Here is a 20,064-nt window from a genome sequence, read left to right as displayed (position 1 = left end):
GAATCTGAATTCTGGGGGACAATGTTATTGCTTGAAATCTGCACTTGAAAGTCATACATTACATTTCATTTATTATAAGCTAAACTAAACATAATTGTGCTTTGTATCAGATGCTTTTTCTAAAATTCCTTAGAAATAGATATAGCAATACAAAAATAGAAAAAAAAAGTCTCCATTTGCTCTGCAATACAGTGCAGATTATTCTTTCCTATGGGAACCTGTTCTGCAGCACCATAAACATTTATGTCTTGGAAAAAGTGAATGAGAATGAGCTTTACATTATATTACCTTACACACATTTAATCCAGATCATGTTCACAGTGAACTCACCAATGGCACTCGTCCTACTAGCAGAGACTCAGTCTCATTGTGCAGGGCCTTCACGGTGCTCGCCACCTCAATGGCAGTGTTTCTTGTCAGGCTCTGAGGAGAACAGATGGGATGACGAATCAGGCATGAGAATATACCCATCAATATATAAACTATAAGGACAACGGAGAAGAATAATTGGGTTCCTAATGTAAAAATACCATTCATTTTCTCAAAAGAGAAAACTATTTAATATATAAAGATTTTCAAACAAAACTACCATGATATCTGAGGTTGGTAAGCGATTATACACTATGTGCTTTTTAGAGGTCACATGTGATGTCAACTTAACTTTATTTAAAAAAAAAGAGAAACACTCTAGAAACACTATTAGAAAAACACTACAGATCCATTGTGCCTTATACTCACCAAATATGCATTTATTTGATCAAAAATACAGTAAAAACATTAATACTGAGAAATATTATTACAATTTAAAATAATTGTTTTTTTATTTTAACATATTTTAAAATGTGATTTATTCCTGTGATGGCAAAGCATCATTACTCCAGTCTTCAGTGTCACATGATCCTTCAGAAATAATTCTAATATGCTGATTTTCTGCTCAGTGTTATCAATGTTGAAAACAGTTGTGCTGCTTAATATTCTTTTGATTCACATTAATGAATATAAAGTTCAAAAGAACAACATTTATTTGAAATCTTTCGTAACATTATAAATGTCTTTACTGTCACTATTGATTAATTTAATGCATCATTGCTGAATAAAACTATTCATTTCTTTTTAAAGTTAAAATATTATTGACCCTAAACTTTTGAATGCAAGTGTATATTATATATCTACAATGAATGACTATAAATTTATATTGTAACTTGTTTTTGATTCTATTAAGTAATCCACAATGCTTCAAGCAAAGAGCATAAAAGACCTTTTTGCCCAGTTTTTGAATACTTTTCCTTCAGATCAAAGTTTGCTTCACATTGGAGCTGGCTGATTTTATTCATGAGTTCCATAGTTCCATGTTGAGTTTTTGGTAACACTAGTTACCAAAGCAACTAACTAGTTGCTTATTAGCCTGATTATTGGCTGTTTATTAGTACTTATAAAGCACTTATTAAAGGTGCCCTAGATTCAAAATTGAATTTACCTCGGCATAGTTAAATAACAAGAGTTCAGTACATGGAAATGACATACAGCGAGTCTCAAACTCCATTGTTTCCTCCTTCTTATATAAATCTCATATGTTTAAAAGACCTCCGAAGAACAGGCGAATCTCAACATAACACTGACTGTTACGTAACAGTCGGGGTGTACGCCCCCAATATTTGCATATGCCAGCCCATGTTCCCAACATTATGAAAGGCATTAGAGAAGGGTAGAACGTCTGGATCTGTGCAGAGCTGAATCAACAGACTAGGTAAGCAAGCAAGGACAATAGCAAAAAATGGCAGATGGAGCAATAATAACTGACATGATCCATGATATTTTTAGTGATATTTGTAAATTGCCTTTCTAAATGTTTCGTTAGCATGTTGCTAATGTACTGTTAAATGTGGTTAAAGTTACCATCATTTCTTACTGTTTTCATTCTTCCAACAGTGTAGCATTAGCCGTTAGCCATGGAGCACAGCCTCAAACTCATTCAGAATCAAAAACATCAAAATAAACTCTGTAGTTACGCGATTAGACATGCTGCATGACGAACACTTTGTAAAGATCCATTTTGAGGGTTATATTAGCTGTTTGAACTTTTTTTATGTTGTTTAAGGCAAGCGCGAGCTCCGTGGGCGGGGAGCGTCAGCATTTAAAGGGCCACACACCCTGAATCGGCTAATTTCTAATTATGCCCCAAAATAGGCATTCAAAAAAATGAATTAAAAATCTATGGGGTATTTTGAGCTGAAACTTCACAGACACATTCAGGGGACACCAGAGACTTATATTACATCTTTTAAAAAAAGTTCTAGGGCACATTTAATGCCTTATTCAGCATGACCATATTCTACATCCTACCCCATATCTAAACTTAAACGCTACAACAACTACCTTACTAACTATTAATAAGCAGTAAATTAAGAGTTTAATGAGGCAAAAGTCATAGTTAATAGTTAATATGTGTTCCCCATACTAAAGTTGTTTTTGCACAAAAATAATAATTATCACAAAACAATGAACTCTCACCAAACCCAAAAATAATACTGTGATGAGCTGTCATTGTGTTATATGAGGGAAAATAGATTTCTAAAATACTATGGAGGGCAATCAACTCATTCATGGAATGATAAAAATCAGTGGCATTGGTGTGAACAGTCCTTCAGTGCTGGCATTGCTCACCTCTGGGAACTTGGGGTGTGTTTTGTTGATGGCGTGCGAAGAGGCGTTGACAGCGTGGGCAAGCTCCTGCTCGAGGAGTTGGTAGTTTTGGGCAGCCTCACAGATCCTGGTAATGAGATCCTCAGCGGCTCGAGCACACATCTGGATGAGCGCGGATTCCTCCTCTGTGGCCAGATCCACAGAATGCTGAGGATACAAGTGCGGCCTCAGTGGAGGCTTGTCGTATTTCAGTTTATCCTCCCAAGACTTCAATGTGTTTTCAAATGCCTTTATTGAAAATAAATACAGAAGTCATTTAAAGGATAGTGAGTTTTTAAATCCAATGTTTAGAAAGGATACACACAATTTACACAAACAGCCCAGTGGTGAAAGATCTGGGTTGGTTACCTGAAAAGATGCAGTGATCTTTGAGCTATCATCATGTGTCCTCAAAGCAAAACACTACAGGCAAAACTATTTTGGACTATTTTGCTCTTATTTCAGACTAGTGGAAAGAACACAACTAGAATACATTTAAGTGTTTATTTTATTACATTCAAGTCATTGATTTCAATTACAATACAAATCTTTAGTTTTCTCAAAATTAGCTTTTTCTCCTGCAATCTCTAGCCACTACACTACACAAACCAAACTTTACAGTTTTATTCCCAGTGTTGGGGAAAGTTACTTTTAAAAGTAATGCGTTACAATATTACATTACACCCTAAAAAAGTAACTAATTCTGTTACTTTTTTATAGAAGTAATGCATTATGTTACTTTTGAGTTACTTTTTCTCTGCTTGTTTGTTTTTTTTAAAACAAAAAAGCAATAGTGCTATTCTTGGCCATTTGTAAAGGAACTTTCACATCAAAAGTGAAATGAAAAGGCTGAAGGAAATGCAAATTCACGCCTGTACAGTAGAGGCGCAGCTCAAACACACCTTTCAGCTTTGCTGCCATTTTTGATTGCAGAAGAATAGGACGCAGGAGAAGAATGTTCAACACTCTTACTTCAGCAATATATACAAAAAAATAAAACACAAATGTGAGGTTTATCTAAAGTAATTTTTGTTTATTAGTATGGCTAAATTGGATCATCGAAGGTCAGCAGCAGGGCTTGACATTAACTTTTGTGCTCACTAGTCACTGTGGGTAGTGGTTTTACAAAGTTACTAGCCACTCAGTATTTTCACTGGCCACAATTTTGACATCAATACCATGGGGAAAAACGGCCATATAGATATTAATATTAATATATTATATATTAATATATTATATTATAATCTATATTATAATTAATATAATTTTGGCAGCAGGTTTATTAGGCTGCTGTCACTTTAAGACTTGACGCACGGATCCATTATACTGTTACATATGTGTTTTCTTTCTCAACTGTTTGTGTTCACTTAAAACATAACAGACTGTGTTTATGTGAATACTTGACATTATTTTGTGTGTATTTGCAATAAGCAAAAAATAGTGAAAAATAACTCAATTTAGTATTGAGATGCGGCTTTATGTGCGCGCACTTTGGGTGTGAGCACAAAATCTGCGGGAATGAGTAAAATAACGTGCAATACGCACAATCCCGCGCCGAAATTCAAGCCCTGTAACACCAACAATATTCTTCTGGAGCAAATGAAATGAGTGAGGGGAGGCGGGTTTGTGTGTTAACTCGCTATCAGAGAGATGAGAGAGTGAGAAGGCACAGCTGGTCTCCTGTATCTATCCTGCGGAAAATGTGTATTGGAACCATTTCAGATATTTTAGTACTGATATGTATCGAAAAATAGATATTTTTGACAACAGTATTCATCTGGAGCAAATGAAACGAGTGAGGGGAGGCGGGTTTGTGTGTTAACTCGCTATCAGAGAGATGAGAGAGTGAGAAAGCGCAGCTGGTCTCCTGTATCTATCCTGCGGAAAATGTGTATTGGAACCATTTCAGATATTTTAGTATTGATATCTATCGAAAAAAATCGATATTTTTGACAACACTACATTGCACTTCGTTAAAAGATAAATTGCACTTTTGACTACAACTGAAAAATGTATATATTATGCATAAAATTCAACCCGCCAAAGTGGCTTGTAGGAGTAACTGCGTTATACACCACTGCTGAAATCCACCTGCATTTGGCGGGAGTTAATGTCAAGCCCTGGTCAGCAGCCAATACATTAATAAAGTGAGATTAAATACATAAAGTATATTTGTGTAATTTAACATTTATTTATTGCAGTTTTGCATAATATTCTGAGTTTGCATTTCACTGTTTTTATTCATTTTGAGGAATACCGAATCAGTTTTTGCACAAGTAAATGCGTAGATGAGTAAATGCATGCTCACATTTAGTCTAGAACTACAATAACCATCATGTTTTTTACACAGCGCACACAACACCTCTATCTGACTTTTTGTGACAATTTATTGAGCCTTATTCTTCTCCGACACCAGACGCTATATTATATCTTCAGAAGACTTGGAATATCACACACAAGTCTTATTGACAGTATTTATGATAATTCTGTGGTGCTTTTTGGAGCTTGTTGACAGTTTAAACCACTATCAAACTTTCCTTTGAAAGTGGATGGAAAACAAAACATTCTTCCTAACATTTCCTTTTGTCTTTCATAGAACAACAGAGAAAAACAACATCTGGGTGATATACACTAATGTCCAAAGTTTGGGGTCAGTAAGAAAATGATTTTTTTACTAAGCAAGGATGCATTAAATTGATGACAGCGACAGTAAATACATTTATAATGTTACAAAAGATTTCTATTTCAAATTATCAAAAAACCCTCAAAAAATATATTATGGTTTCCAGAAAAATATTATGCAGCACAACACTGATTTCAACACTGAAAATAATAACAAATTACTTAAAAATAATTACTTAAATTGTAATAGTATTTCGCAATATTACTTGTATTTTGATCAAATAAATGCAGCCTTAATGAGTATAAAAAACGTATCGTACCAACCCCAAATGTCAAATGCCATTCTGAATGTATTATTCCTTTAACTTTTCTGATCGCTGTTGGTAATATTGTGGAAATAATATATCAAAAATCATGATTCTTCTCCAGAAACACTCACCCGGTCTCTTGTCAGCATCTGAGCTCGGTTCTTATGCTGAATCTTGATGACTCCAGGAGGCTGAATCCAGGCCTCTCCGTCCACCTGGACAGGCACCCCTTCATCTCCCAGAATGGTGATCTTCACCGTGCGACACTGGGAGGGTTGAGATGAGTTACACATCTCTATCACCATTATTCACAAACTTTACAGATCATTTGTGTGTGAGGTGTGTTTACCTGTGCAATACGGTGATGTTGCAGCTTGATCACCCTTGAGACAGCCATCTGCATACTACCGAACACAGCGACCACTTCCAAGATTTTATCATCAAATGAAGGGGCACAAAATATCTGCATGAAAGGAGAGAGAGAAAAAAAAAAACACATGAAAATAGTTTACTACCACTAGGGGGCTCCGTCCAGGCTCATACTCAAGATTCACATCCAGAAAAAAAATATCTTAAAAAACCCCCTGCTAATCATATAAATCCTACTGCATCATATTTGATATGCAAATTTCTAAGGTCTCTAAATGATCAACATGATCAAGAAAAAGTACTACAATCTACTACATGTCTTCTGTCCTCTGATTGACAGTTCATAGTTTTTTGGCATGTAAAAAAGGCCTTTTAGTAATTGTAAAATCATCTCCCTTCAGGTCATGGTACAGGTCTTTTTGTTGTGAAATCTTTACTCATTTTTTTTCACATTTTCACAGCAACAATATAAACCACAGAGCTTTGATCATAACACTAAAAATTGAAATATTAACTTACCAAGACCTATTATTGGGAGATATAGAGTGACAACTAATATTTTTATGCATTTAATCTTTATAATATATATATATATATATATATATATATATATATATGGACTTTTGGACTGTACTGTATATATATATATATATATATATATATATATATATATATATACAGTACAGTCCAAAAGTTTGGAACCACTAAGATTTTTAATGTTTTTAAAAGAAGTTTCGTCTGCTCACTAAGGCTACATTTATTTAATTAAAAATACAGTAAAAAACAGTAATATTGTGAAATATTATTACAATTTAAAATAACTGTGTACTATTTAAAAATATTTGACAAAGTAATTTATTCCTGTGATGCAAAGCTGAATTTTCAGCATCGTTACTCCAGTCTTCAGTGTCACATGATCCTTCAGAAATCATTCTAATATGCTGATTTGCTGTTCAATAAACATTTATGATTATTTTCAATGTTGAAAACAGTTGTGTACTTTTTTTTTCAGGATTCCTTGATGAATAGAAAGTTCAAAAGAACAGCATTTATCTGAAATACAAAGCTTCTGTAGCATTATACACTACCGTTCAAAAGTTTGGGGTCAGTAAGAATTTTTATTTTTATTTTTTGAAAAGAAATTAAAGAAATGAATACTTTTATTCAGCAAGGATGCATTAAATCAATCAAAAGTGGCAGTAAAGACATTTATAATGTTACAAAAGATTAGATTTCAGATAAACACTGTTCTTTTGAACTTTCTATTCATCAAATAATCCTGAAAAAAATACTGTACACAAATATGTTGTACAATTGTACACATTAAATGTTTCTTGAGCAGCAGATCAGGATATTAGAATGATTTCTGAAGGATCATGTGACACTGAAGACTGGAGTAATGATGCTGAAAATTCAGCTTTGCCATCACAGGAATAAATTACTTTGTGAAATATATTCAAATAGAAAACAGTTATTTTAAATTGTAATAATATTTCACAATATTACTGTTTTTACTGTATTTTTAATTAAATAAATGTAGCCTTGGTGAGCAGACGAAACTTCTTTTAAAAACATTAAAAATCTTAGTGGTTCCAAACTTTTGGACTGTACTGTATATATATATATATATATATATATATATATATATATATATATATGTGCAACTGCATTTTTTTTAATTATATTTTTTCCCCTCCTGAAGTATGAGCTCCATGTTCATCATACTGAATCATAAAAGCCTGATGTGTCAAAAATGATACTCTTTTTTTTTTTTTTTGATTTTACTTAAAAGTTCCATAACTGTTCAATTTAAAATATATCAGCAGGCTTTACAGGGTTAAATACTCTTCCCTCTCTGAAAACACTTAGTGGACTTGAGAATAACATTTTTGAACTGGGTCCTTGAATGTCCTGTCCAAGATTACAGGCACTCTGCCCTTCTGTAACTAGACGTCGTAGCACACAAACTGCGTCCGGAGGTAACCTCACCCTGAATGAGGCCATGTGAGCTAAAACAAACCAGCTGCCAAGAGGCCACTTGTTGCGAACAAAGACCCGTGTCACCCCAGGTTGAAAAGGTTTTGTCCAGAGCCAGCTGCACGTTAGACAACACGACTCAACACAACACAGGGCAAACTCATCCACTTAATTAAACAACTCCAGATCATTTCCTCTCTACATGGTGTCATATTTCAACTCAAACAGGGTCGAACAACTCAGAGTCAGGATGGAAAATGCTGTTTGAAGAGAAAAAACCCTCATGACCTCTAGCATCATCACTTACATCATCCTCTTTGGTGCCGCCCCAGAAGTTGGTTCCCCCGGCGTAGCTGGGGATGTTCAGCACAGCGATTCCCTGGAGACTGGGGAGTGGGATGTACTGCCCGTCACACTGCAGAATCAATCACACAACCATGAGGAACCCTGAACATGAAACTGGGACAGTGGTCGACAGCCAGTGCTTCAAATTCTTATTGAGAAGAGGTTCAGTTCCAGCAGCTGTTGTCTTTAAATCAGTAGATAATCATTTGGTGATTGTTCAGCCTTGACAACATTTGACACAAATACTTGTGTCCCATTACTTTTTTAAAGCACAAATCAAGGCACACATTCTGTGTTTTTCATAATGAGAACTACAACAGTAGATCAGTGATTCTGCTGGGCCCACTAGGGGGCCTCAGCAAACTTACAAAGGGGGCCTCAAGATTATTTTAAATAATTTAAAAAATTAAAATAAGATAAAACAAATACAAAACAAGATACTTCTTATTTTAATTCACTACCTCAAAAACAGTTTTTTTTAAATTTCTTAGAAGAACCAGGGTTTACATGCTCTTGGAAAAACCTGGATATATGAGGTAGCCTAATATTAAAATGGGATTTCTAGACCTGGAAATATACATTAATAAAATCCCCATGGGAATATACATTTTACTATTTATGCCAAGCTCTAAAATCTTTTATCAGGTAAAAAATTGTGACAAAAAATCTTTGTAAAGTCCTTATCTTTAAATAATCTGGACTTTGAATATTATTGAAGACAATGAGAAGCCTTCTCTTGAAACAAGAGAACATTTCATATATTGTGATATTTAAGAAGTAACGATTTTTAAAGTTACTTGTATTTATTTTATTTATATATATATATATATATATATATATATGCCTTTAATTCAGCTCACCTCCAGCTGAACTTTCTGCTCCAAGTTTTTATAGGTCCGCTGCAGAAGCTCTTTTGTCCCCAGAACTCCGTACCACATCATGTTTTTAGTACGACTTCTGGATAGTCAGAGAAACGCTAGTCAACCGTTGAGTCCATGTCAATGGTGTTTTGGTAAATACAGTAAATGAAAGAAAGACTGTGCTAAAATCTTGAACTACCTGCATTTCTCTGGGTGCTCCTCACGTTTGTTGTTGAACTCCAGTGAGATCTTTGCATCTAAGCCAATCCCAAAGTAGTTATTCATCACACATTTCTCCAAATAGCCCTCTCTGTAAGAGAAATAACTCATGTAAGCTTTGTGAATACATTTAAGATAAACTTCCAGAAGAATAAGAAAAGTGAAGCTCTTACAATGAGTCCAGGTCAGGATCTATGAAGGGAGTGGCACCAAATGGATCTATGTTGGCAAGCAGCATCTTACTGATAATGGAGCTTCCAGCGATGGAGGCAGCAAGACCAGCCCGCAGACCTAAAGACCAACCCAAGGATGAATGTGAGATTTCACGACACTCAAACAAGCATCAGCAAACCATAATGAAAATGATATTTCCCTTAGAAAAAGAAAAAAAGAAAATTCTGTCATTGTTTACTCACCCTCATGACGTTTTAACCCCTTATAACTTTATTTTTTTAGTGAAACACAAAAGAATATTTTTGGCACAACGTCGATGCTGTTCTCTTCCAGAGAACAGGAATGGTGCAGGAAGCTCCAGAAAAATAAATAAAAAAAAACAACCATAAAAGTATCATAAAAATTGTCCCTATGACTTGTGCACTGAGGTGTGTGAGGAACAGACTGAAATTTAGGTTTATCTTTTGCATTAGTTTCAAAGAAAAAAAAAAAAAAAAAAAGATTAAGCCAGGATTAGACCGTTCAATTAGGATATTTAAGTAGCTTTTATAAACATGCATCAAATATACATTTTAGTCTGGGACTAGGCTTAAGTCTTGTCTGTGAAACCGGGGGAAAGTGTACTTATTATGGAAATTATATACTTTAAAATTATTTATTTAAGTTCAAACTGAATGTATTGATTTTGCACACATTAACTGCAATTAAATAAAGATGAATTATAGTTTAAATTAAATGCAATTTAAATTAAATTAGCTGAACTTTAGGCTGCTTTCTGATCCACTTAAGTAAGACTCAAGTTCATATTGTAATTTCATATGTAATGTCATAATTCTATTGTCTTTGAAACATGGTTAAGGTGTACTGCATTTATGGTGAACTAAAATATACTTCAGTGTCATTTCTTTTGTAATTTGTATGACATGTATTTACATATGTTTGTAATTGTACATTTGTAATGACCTATACATAAAATATGTTAATTTTAAATGTAATATCAAATAACACTACAATTAAAATGATAAATGAGTAATTTACAGGTGCTTTAATATGTTAGTCAACACATCAAAATAGACTTTACACTTAAAGACACAATATGTAATTTTCGCTCATTTGGTAATATGTAGAGGTTGTGTATTCAAAACATAGCATAGCTTGATGATACGGTGAATGAGCGTGGAATCATGGGAGTTGTGGTTTTTATCCCTCACAGCCGGTGGAAAGGAATCCGACAGACTCGGGCAGAAATCATATTCAAGGGTGTAATAAGGTTTTAATAAAGTTATGTTGGTATGAAGCAGGATGGGTCAAGAGCCATGGGAGCTGAACAATATCTCGATCGATATTGGTTAAAATGGAAATTGAGGGTAGTGCGGATATGACGTCATTGACAGGCGACAAAATGACATGGTCCGTGTCCTGGTTAAAATTGCTGATTTCTTTGGATTTAAACATTGTTGGAAACATTTGGGATAATGTACAAAAGTCAACAAAATATATAACATTGTTCTAGTGGTTTTTGGATGTTTTAATCTAAAAATCTTACTTAAGTGTCTTCTTATTTCATTAATATTATATTATCTGCAAGTACAGTTTTTAATACTTTAAGATTTGAAGTACAAGTGCACATTCCATATAATTAACACACTTCTTTTTCACAAGGGTTCAGCAGACATTTGGACTGCTTCTATGAATCTTTAATGATTCTTTTAAAAGCTTTGCAACCACGGGTCACTAATTCACTTTCACTGTATGGAAAAGAGCAGCTCAGAAATCTCTCCTAACATCTCCTTTTGTGTTTAGTGGAAAAACGAATGCCACACAGGATTGGAACAGCATGAGAGTGAGTAAATGACGCCAGAAATGTCATTTTGGGGTGAACTATCCCTTTAACATGTTGTGGCTCATATTGACGATTTCAGTGGTCACATGGAGTAATGTCATGTGGTCATACCGGGACAGATGATGCGTGTGTTGAGAACAGGCAGGTTCTCCTTGCTTGTGGTGAAGGGGGTGATGGAAAAGGAGCCACAGGACTGTGTGCTGCGACTGATACGCCTCTCCGGCGGCGAACACGGTGACTTAGCCACTGCAGAGGCACAAACACAGTACAAAACATGAGCTCATGTGTACAACAGACTCGTTCATCACAGCAATATCTGTCCATGTGCCCATTATGCAGCAAAATCTAATGCTGTTTTGTAAACGTTCAACTTTTTCCAGCATGTAAGAACAACCCACGCATCTGGTCACAGGCTCTCAACGAGAAGTGAAAAAGCCACCGTAACACAGATCCAGCAGATTCAGCAGAACGTAACCCACATAAACAAACCAAAATACATCAAGGCCACTTAACAGCTGTGAGACGGAGGAGAAACGGAGGCGAGATCAGGAGGCCCTGAGGGACTGGACCAACTTAGAGGATAAAGCCAGTCTTTCATGCCCCACTGGAAACATGAGCAGACAGCAGGCCTCTATGTAAACAGGAAGTGCCACTGTCCAGCAAACAAAGATATGTTCTCTATAGAGAGAGACATAGCACAGGGATCCTCTGGGAAACCTACAGATATATTTACAGCTATAAACACTTACAGTCTTTAAGCTGTAAGGAAATCCTGAACCTTCTGAAGGAAAAAGATTGTGTTATTGGGCAATTTTGCAAAACAAAAGCTTGTCTCCCCATTTAGAAGACTCTGGGTTTATAAAAATAATAAACATAATAATAAAAATAATAATATAATATATTCTGTTTTAAAGTTTCTTTTAGTCAAACAGGTCCTGACAGTCCTGTCTGACTAAAAGAAACTTTAAAACAGTACTTAACTTAAGAAGACTCTACTCAAATAAAAAAAAATATATATATTATTATATATATATATATTTTTTAACAACTAAGTAATGTGTTTTAATGTGTCTAAAAGCAGCCTTTTTGGTATTTATGTATAAAAAAAATAAGCTGATGATGAAGCTATAATGATGATGATAATAATAATAATAGTAGTAGTAGTAATAATAATAATAATATATTTTACCAACTAAAAGTAATGTGTCTTTTAGAGTTTTTTTTTTTTTTTTTTTTTTTTAAAGCATCTAAGAGTAATATGTTTTTTAATGTGTCTAAAAGCCCTTTTTGGGGGGTTTATTTTATTTTATTTTTTTTTTGTAAATAAACCCCTTTTAAAATAATAATAATAATAATAATAATAATATTTTTAAACAACTAAGAGTAATGTGTTTTTAATGTGACTAAAAGGCTTTTTTAAGGTTTTGATAATAATAATAATAATAACAATAATAGCCATTTACAAAGCATTTATGTTGCTGTTATTACAGACCCCATTTTTAAAATTACTTGTAATTACTTATATATATATATATATATATATATATATATATATATATATATGAAATTTACTATACAAAGATTATCACTAGAGGGCAGCACTAACCCATTCACACATTCAAATGCTTTAGATCAGAAGACTGAATCCCAATTCACACACTATCCATCCTAAATAGAGAGCAAATAGATAATCCTAAATAGATTAGGATTACTGAGTAATATGCTGAAAAGACAGTTGTGTTCAGAATGGAATATTAATATACTAAATACTGTGCAATATGTACTGTGTACTGCCTTCTATGTTTTATATGTTAGTAGGCATTATTCTAATATTTGTTTCAAACAGTAGTCACACGATCTCATCGTGTTGCACGAGTGGTGGATTATTTTGTATTTTGAATTTAATTTGTGTAAAAACAGTCTGATCAAATAATGAGTCGAAAAAGAGATGTTTAAAATCATGGCTAATATTACTTCCAGTTTATTTTTTGTCACACTTGAAATGGAAAGTTATGTCATGTGAATAGCATTGTGGTGAAGTAGTACCTAGTGCAGAGTTCCCCGTTACAGTATAATTGGCATTATGGAAACTATAATAAATCATGTCGGTCATACAGAAAATGTGCATACTGTGCACAGTACATCATTTCACTCATTGGAAAGAATAGCCTTTTTAATGGCTCCAGTAAGAAAAAAAAAACATGCACTTGAATGCAGCCCATTGGAGGATTTAGATTTTAAGGCCGGTAGGCAAGAACACTTTGTGTCTCATAGGAAACAGTTAACAGCGACAGCATGTCTGAGATTTAAAAGTGCAAACTCACAGGGCAGAACTTCCAGTTCTTTAGTGTCCTCGTCCTTCTCATTGTCTTTGTTTTCCTCCTCACTGTCCTTCCTGAAGTCATTGGGAGACTGCAGCTCCTGCTCCTCAGTGTGAGCGTTCTGCTCATCCACCACTACAGCACAGACAAACAAGCCATCTTATACATGCACTTCTTTACATGAGAACATAGAATAAGGTAGGGCCGGGTAATATTACATATATTAATATTCATGATTTTATATAACATTAAGCAAGATTGTGAACATCAAAAATTTTGCATAGTGCTTTTTTTATATATAAGTTTCCCAAAGAGGGTGTCACCAGACTGGTTTCACAGTCCCTTCCTGTTTTGTGTATCACTCCAACTCTGAAACAACTTTTTTTTTTTTTTTTTTTTTTTTTTTTTGACTGATATCAATAATTACTCACATTATTTCACACTGACTTTAAAACAGAAATGTAACTAGAATTGATAAATTCAATTTATTTCCATGAATCACTTTTAAATGCAATGCATCAATTCAAAACTCTTGATTTGTTTGCGTCATCAGTAGGAAATAATCTTGGATGTTCCCATGTGGCATTCCTTAATCTTTTAGTAAAAAATAAACACTTAAGTGAATATTGCTCTTTGTTACTCTTTCTTAAAATATTGCTATTTTATTAATATTGTTATATTTAATTAAAATACATGAAAATGGCCCAATGTCACGAACACGTGTTAATTTATATATATATATATATATATATATATATATATATATATATATATATATATATATATATATATATATATATATATATGTGTGACCTGATCCAGCAAAATGAGTCACAGTGACCCAAATTTCAAAACTGAGATTTTGGTATCAATGGAAAGATGAGACAATAAGCTTTAAAATGATATCCTAGTCAAAGTCATACCTTGAATGGTTTTAAAGATATACCCATTGTAATTATGGTCATCTGCCCTCTTTTTCCAATTGAAAACCTGAGAAAATCTTTCAAAATCCATTGCATTTAAAGGGATAAACTATTTATTTTACAGCTTAATTTGACCAAAGACATTTTTATACATATCTAAATGCTATTAAACCAGGCTGAAGCTCAAATTATTTTAAAGTATTTATTTGAATTAATATTTTATAAGGCACTTTTACAAAGATTTACTAAAATCAGAAAGATTGAACAGAGGTGCTACATTTTTGCTTGAGAGAGAGGGTGTGTGTGTGTGTGTGTGTGTGTGTGTGTGAGAGTGAGAGAGAGAGAGAGAGAGGGAGAGAGAGAGAGAGAGAGAGAGAGAGAGAAAGTGAGAGAGGCCATAGACAGACGTAAATGAAATCTTCATCAAATGACAGAAAACACGACTCTCCATCGTTGAGTTTACACCCTTTACAGCAAAAGGCACGTATTTTGGCTAACTCGACATCTCGATCACCGCTAACTGATTCACAACTAGACATTGAGGAGATCCGCTAGCTTGTTTACACAGAGCGCGCGCTAGTCTGACAGGAGGATGGCTGGACCGATCGCGTGCCTGTCAGTCGAAACGGGGCTTCCCATTGATAAAAATCAGCGTTTATGTCAGTGTGTTTACATTTCTAAGCTTTTTGATTGGTTCTATACAACATGTAACACCATATTTGGAGAGCAGAGACGTTTCAGGGGATACCGGGAAATGCTCATAAGTGACGAGAGGAGTTCCATGTCAAATTTAATAGCCATTTAAATACCTTTACTCAATTATCTGGACTACGAAACTTTGGGAGATTATTTTTGAAAGTCTGTTCTTTGAAATTAGCTTAAAAAAAATCGATTTTTTCATTGTTTTTCCACATTATCGGCCCATATCTTAAAATAGAACGTTGAGACTTCCGACTCCAGAGCGGGTCACATATATATATATATATATATATATATATATGAAGACTCATTTTGGAAGAAAAATTCAGACGCCACTTAGAGGCTAAGAAAAGGTTTTAGGACAATTTTGACAAAAGGTTTTGATCATGATTCATGTCAGGTTAGTCATTTTATAAGATGCCTATATTCAGACCAGCATTCTGTAAGAAACAAATTAGTGTTGCTTTTCTATTCAAAAGACATAGCAGGACAAGCTGGACAATCATACTTCTCTCTGCCTGCTCAATGATCTGTCTGAGCGCTTTCTTCAGGCTGTTGGCTCTCAGCACAAGCTGTTCGCGGGGTCTGAAGAGCTTATGAGCGGAGCCCTTCTCCGTCTCATTCTCCTTCAGCTCCGTTAAAGACTCTTCACTCAGATCTTCATCTTCCTCCAGCTCTTCCTCCTCCACCTCCTCTTCCACGATGGGTGGCGTGGTGAGGGCTGAGGGCGTCATGGCCTGGGCCTCCAAATTCAGCGTCTGCAGGAGGGAGTCTAGCTTCTCGTTCAGAATTGCACACTGCAGACAAGAGAATAAAGGACAGGGATAAATAGGTTTATACTGGATCATATTTCTGTTGAGGAATGACTTAGAAAGGTGTCAGAGGTCATGAGGTGAAACATCACAGACTCACTTTGAGGGCCAGTGCATCAGCTTCCTCTGTGCTGTCACTGCTTCTCTCATAACACTTTCCAACTTTGGCCACAAATTCCTTCACTGTCTCACACAATACCCTGGAGGAGAAGAGAGAAGATGAGAGAAACGCTGTCTTTATAGTAGTTTCTGTTTATTCTGTTAGTAGTGGAATAGGAACTGTATGGTGTGAGACTGACGACTCACTTTGATGAAGATATGACCACTGAGTGCTGATCTGAGTTCAGGATCTTTGTGAGATGAGCAGCCACCGAATCCTCATAAGCAGATATCTGTAACTAAAACCACCCATACACATCACAAGTCATGAAAACTACATCTTCCCACAACTGGCCTAACTACATGCTAAACAATATTTTGTAGCATTTTAATGTTTATTTTTTAATATGTGACCCTTGCTGGCAAAATGAGTCGCAATGAGCAATTTTTCAAAAATGAGTTATTGTTATTTTCAATCTGTTGAAAAACCTTCAAAATGATGTATGATTTGCTGGAATCTGACAAAAAATGTCTGACCTACACCTGTTTGAAGCCGACAGAGTCAGCAAAGTCGATTTGAGAAAAATCGAGTTAAAGTTTTCTGAAGGTTCAAAACAAAATCACCTAGCAACCATACCTTAAAATCCCTGTTAATAACACCTAATTTGGCACACACCTCGTCAAAACCAAATATCTATAGAAAAATATATATATTCAACTTTTTTTTCAATATTTTACTAATTATATTTTACAATATTTTGAAGTATTGTAATTCTGTTCATATGCGTATATCAGGATTGCGCGCTGTCTGAGGCGTCTTTGTGCGCATGCTTCGGATCTGTCAGTCAGCGCGAGTAAGACCGATTTGTTTACATCAGAATGAGTTTGAAAATCACATTTCATTGGTTCAGACTCATGCCATCAAAAATTCACTATGAATATTCACACAGTTGGACTGTTGCGCTTTAAAACCATACCAAACTTGGACTGAGGAAGTTGCTGAGGGGAAGCGTGAGTGGTGAAGCGAGCAGAGAAAAACAGACATTTTTCATGGACAAAAGAAAGGTACTCCTCTCAGAAAACATACAAATAAAGATACTTTTAGATGTTTAATTGTTATGTGAAGCATTTTGATCTCTAGATGAGGGCTTAATGAACTCATTTTTGTGAAAACCTCAAATTCGACCAAAATGTTTGACTTATTTTGCCCGTAGCTCATAAATAGCCCGTGCGCATTCCGACTCATTTGCCAACATGGGTCAAATATAATTATTATGTGAACATGCTCATTAGTCATTACATGAACAACCAGTCAATAATCAGCAAGCCCAGAGAGAATCTACAGAATATTTACTCATTTTCTGCAATGCTTTTGAGGGGAAAATCTGCATAATTAAGGTGTGGTCAAATTAGAAAAAAATCTGTGAAATTTAACAGAAGTTACTTTCAAATCAAGCAGCTTTCTATTGGTCAATGCGGAAAATCCACGTGACCAACTTGAACTTGCTGAGAAATTAGTGTGGGGAAATCTTTTGCCCTCATGTGAAATTCCCAATTCCAATTGAAATGATTGGATTTTGCCCACAAAAATTTGCAGAACATCTGTAAATATGACCGCATGAAATTATGTAAAATGTGTTAAACAGCTCTTGCTGGTAACTAATATCATAATCAAATTAGCCAAAATGTTTAATAAATGAGCATTCAAGGGATGCAGGGTAAGTAGAATTTTTTTTAATTCTGGCGCTCCAATTCTGTTGAAATATTTAACTGATTAAGTCTTACTAATCTTAATTTCAATAATATTATATTAATTTTGATTAAAAATAATGGCTTAAGGCTCAGTGAGTTAAGGCTTAATTCGTTCAAACCAATTCAGTGAGTTGTTAAACCAATTCAACTAAATAGCTTAAAAGTTTTTTTGTTTTTTTTTATATAACCAGTTCAAACGAGCCATTTGTTTGCGAATCAGATAACAACAGATGTTTTCTTTTGTGTATAGTGAGGGAAAAACAACTGATAATGTGTCTATTTATTGTCTTTGTTGTATTTTTGTGCAGCCTAGCCTTAGATAAAGTGTAGCGTGTCACACTGTGACATGTTAACAACCCTTTTAATGGTGTCAGTTGATGTGCTGCTGGTACCTGGCCGTCCTCTGCCTCCTCAGGTGTGACGGGGCAGCTGTGTTTGGGAGGTATTTTAATCTCATACGTCATTATACTCCACCTGTGAACAACAGTTGTAGATGTAGACGACACAAATATTATACATGTGACATAGTTCTGGACACATGCTAGGATGCACGCTGTACCTGTCCAGCATCTTCGTGCTGGCTCTCTCCAGCTTCTCCAGTATCTGAGGGAGTTGCGTGTCATCATCACATGACGGCCCCCAACCAAGCACACGCGCCAGGTCATTCCCGGTGCCCAGTGGCAGAACGCCCAGCTGGCACTGCAAAACATGAGACGGTTCAGATCGCTAAGCCAGTTCATTAAGAAATCCTCATAAACATCTGCTCTGGCACTCTTGTGCCAAGTCTTAACCTTACAGTGACAACTCTACATGGTTTAGTACAGTGCTTTTCAATCACCTGTTTGTGAAGATTTAGTTTATCGATTTCAGACAGAACCCAACCGACGCTTCCGTCTCCACCACACACAAGGATTCGGAAATTATCGAACTTTTGGAACAAGCGTAGGCTTAAAAAGAGAAAAGAATATTTACAAACTGACACAAACAGAAATGCTTCTCAAAAACACAGTGTCACACAGAGTGGACCATGGATCATGTGAGAGCAGGTTTGGGTAGTTGACCTGAAATACATTTGGGTAGTTAAATTCAACCTAAAACTATTTTAAACAGTATTTGTATAACTCTTTTATAATCATTATTCCTGTGCTCACATTTTAGAGAGTACATGGAATATTTGTTCTTTTAAAAATCAATTTATCCCCCTGTAGGATCATTAAAACAAGCCAAAAAGGTGATAAAAATGGAGGAAAAAGTAACATAAATGGTAATGGGACCTGAAAAATACTGTCATATAATTTTAATATAAAATCTGGATGTTGATTTTTTTTTAAAATGCATGGACACATCATACACCAACTATCCATTTTGTAAACATCAGCAAAACAAGCAAAAGAACTGATTTGCTTCTAAGACAATGATCAATAGTTCACTCTCCGTGACCTTTGACATCCTAGTCTTACCCTAAATGAGGTCCACCGTTGACCAGGTCAAAGACCTGAGCGGGATTGAGCAGCTGTTTGAAACGACGCAGAAATTTTACCCCTTGGTTGTCTCCGCTTTTTGAGTTGACAAACACGAGGAGTGGACTAGCGCATGATGGGGGACAGGTGGCCTTCCAGAAGCCTGTGACAGGAAAAGAACAAAAAAGATGATAAACTTTTTAGTTCTAACAGCTTTTTCAAAAGGTAAACACTCTCTCTTTATATATATATTTTCTATAATAGATATATTTTGGCCAAATTGTAAGGCAGCATCATCCTTTGTAATGAAGATAATACCAGAATGCACTGCAACAAACCAAGATGGTGGATGAAGCGAGCAAAAAGTTGATTATAAATAAACATAATTCACTTATTATTGAAAAGTATCAATCAAAGTATCAAAAGTCGATGAGTAAAGGCCTAGTCGACCAAAATTGATATTAGTCGGTTAGTCGCAGAAAAAAAATATCTCTACAGGAAGTGACGAAATCAAGCAGTCTGTGACGGACAGACCATTAAGGGAAATCCAAACATTCGCCTATCATTCATTATTCATCGACCTCAAATATGTCTTATCA

At 35.0% G+C, this 20,064-nt stretch overlaps 1 protein-coding gene across 6 annotated transcripts in view; it reads right to left on the bottom strand.

Moving 5' to 3' along the window:
- Positions 1 to 20,064, bottom strand: part of dgkh (diacylglycerol kinase, eta) — a 104,092-nt gene that overhangs the window by 11,325 nt on the left and 72,703 nt on the right. For all 6 annotated transcript variants that reach the window (XM_048193001.1, XM_048193005.1, XM_048193000.1 and 3 more), the window contains 17 exons: positions 19,466 to 19,628; positions 18,844 to 18,952; positions 18,565 to 18,704; positions 18,398 to 18,479; positions 16,461 to 16,552; positions 16,255 to 16,354; positions 15,851 to 16,139; positions 13,724 to 13,855; positions 11,511 to 11,645; positions 9,556 to 9,673; positions 9,363 to 9,473; positions 9,164 to 9,260; positions 8,266 to 8,373; positions 5,962 to 6,075; positions 5,744 to 5,878; positions 2,665 to 2,931; positions 331 to 423 (listed from right to left, as the gene is read on the bottom strand). In XM_048193001.1, coding sequence (XP_048048958.1) covers positions 331 to 423; positions 2,665 to 2,931; positions 5,744 to 5,878; positions 5,962 to 6,075; positions 8,266 to 8,373; positions 9,164 to 9,260; positions 9,363 to 9,473; positions 9,556 to 9,673; positions 11,511 to 11,645; positions 13,724 to 13,855; positions 15,851 to 16,139; positions 16,255 to 16,354; positions 16,461 to 16,552; positions 18,398 to 18,479; positions 18,565 to 18,704; positions 18,844 to 18,952; positions 19,466 to 19,628 — 2,285 coding nt within the window. The remainder of the gene's footprint in view (positions 1 to 330; positions 424 to 2,664; positions 2,932 to 5,743; positions 5,879 to 5,961; positions 6,076 to 8,265; positions 8,374 to 9,163; positions 9,261 to 9,362; positions 9,474 to 9,555; positions 9,674 to 11,510; positions 11,646 to 13,723; positions 13,856 to 15,850; positions 16,140 to 16,254; positions 16,355 to 16,460; positions 16,553 to 18,397; positions 18,480 to 18,564; positions 18,705 to 18,843; positions 18,953 to 19,465; positions 19,629 to 20,064) is intronic.

Source organism: Megalobrama amblycephala, linkage group LG6 (genome assembly GCF_018812025.1).
Source record: "Megalobrama amblycephala isolate DHTTF-2021 linkage group LG6, ASM1881202v1, whole genome shotgun sequence".
Lineage (NCBI taxonomy): Eukaryota > Metazoa > Chordata > Actinopteri > Cypriniformes > Xenocyprididae > Megalobrama > Megalobrama amblycephala.
The sequence above is the reverse complement of the archived record's forward strand: the minus strand, read 5'-3'. Positions and strand labels throughout refer to the sequence as shown.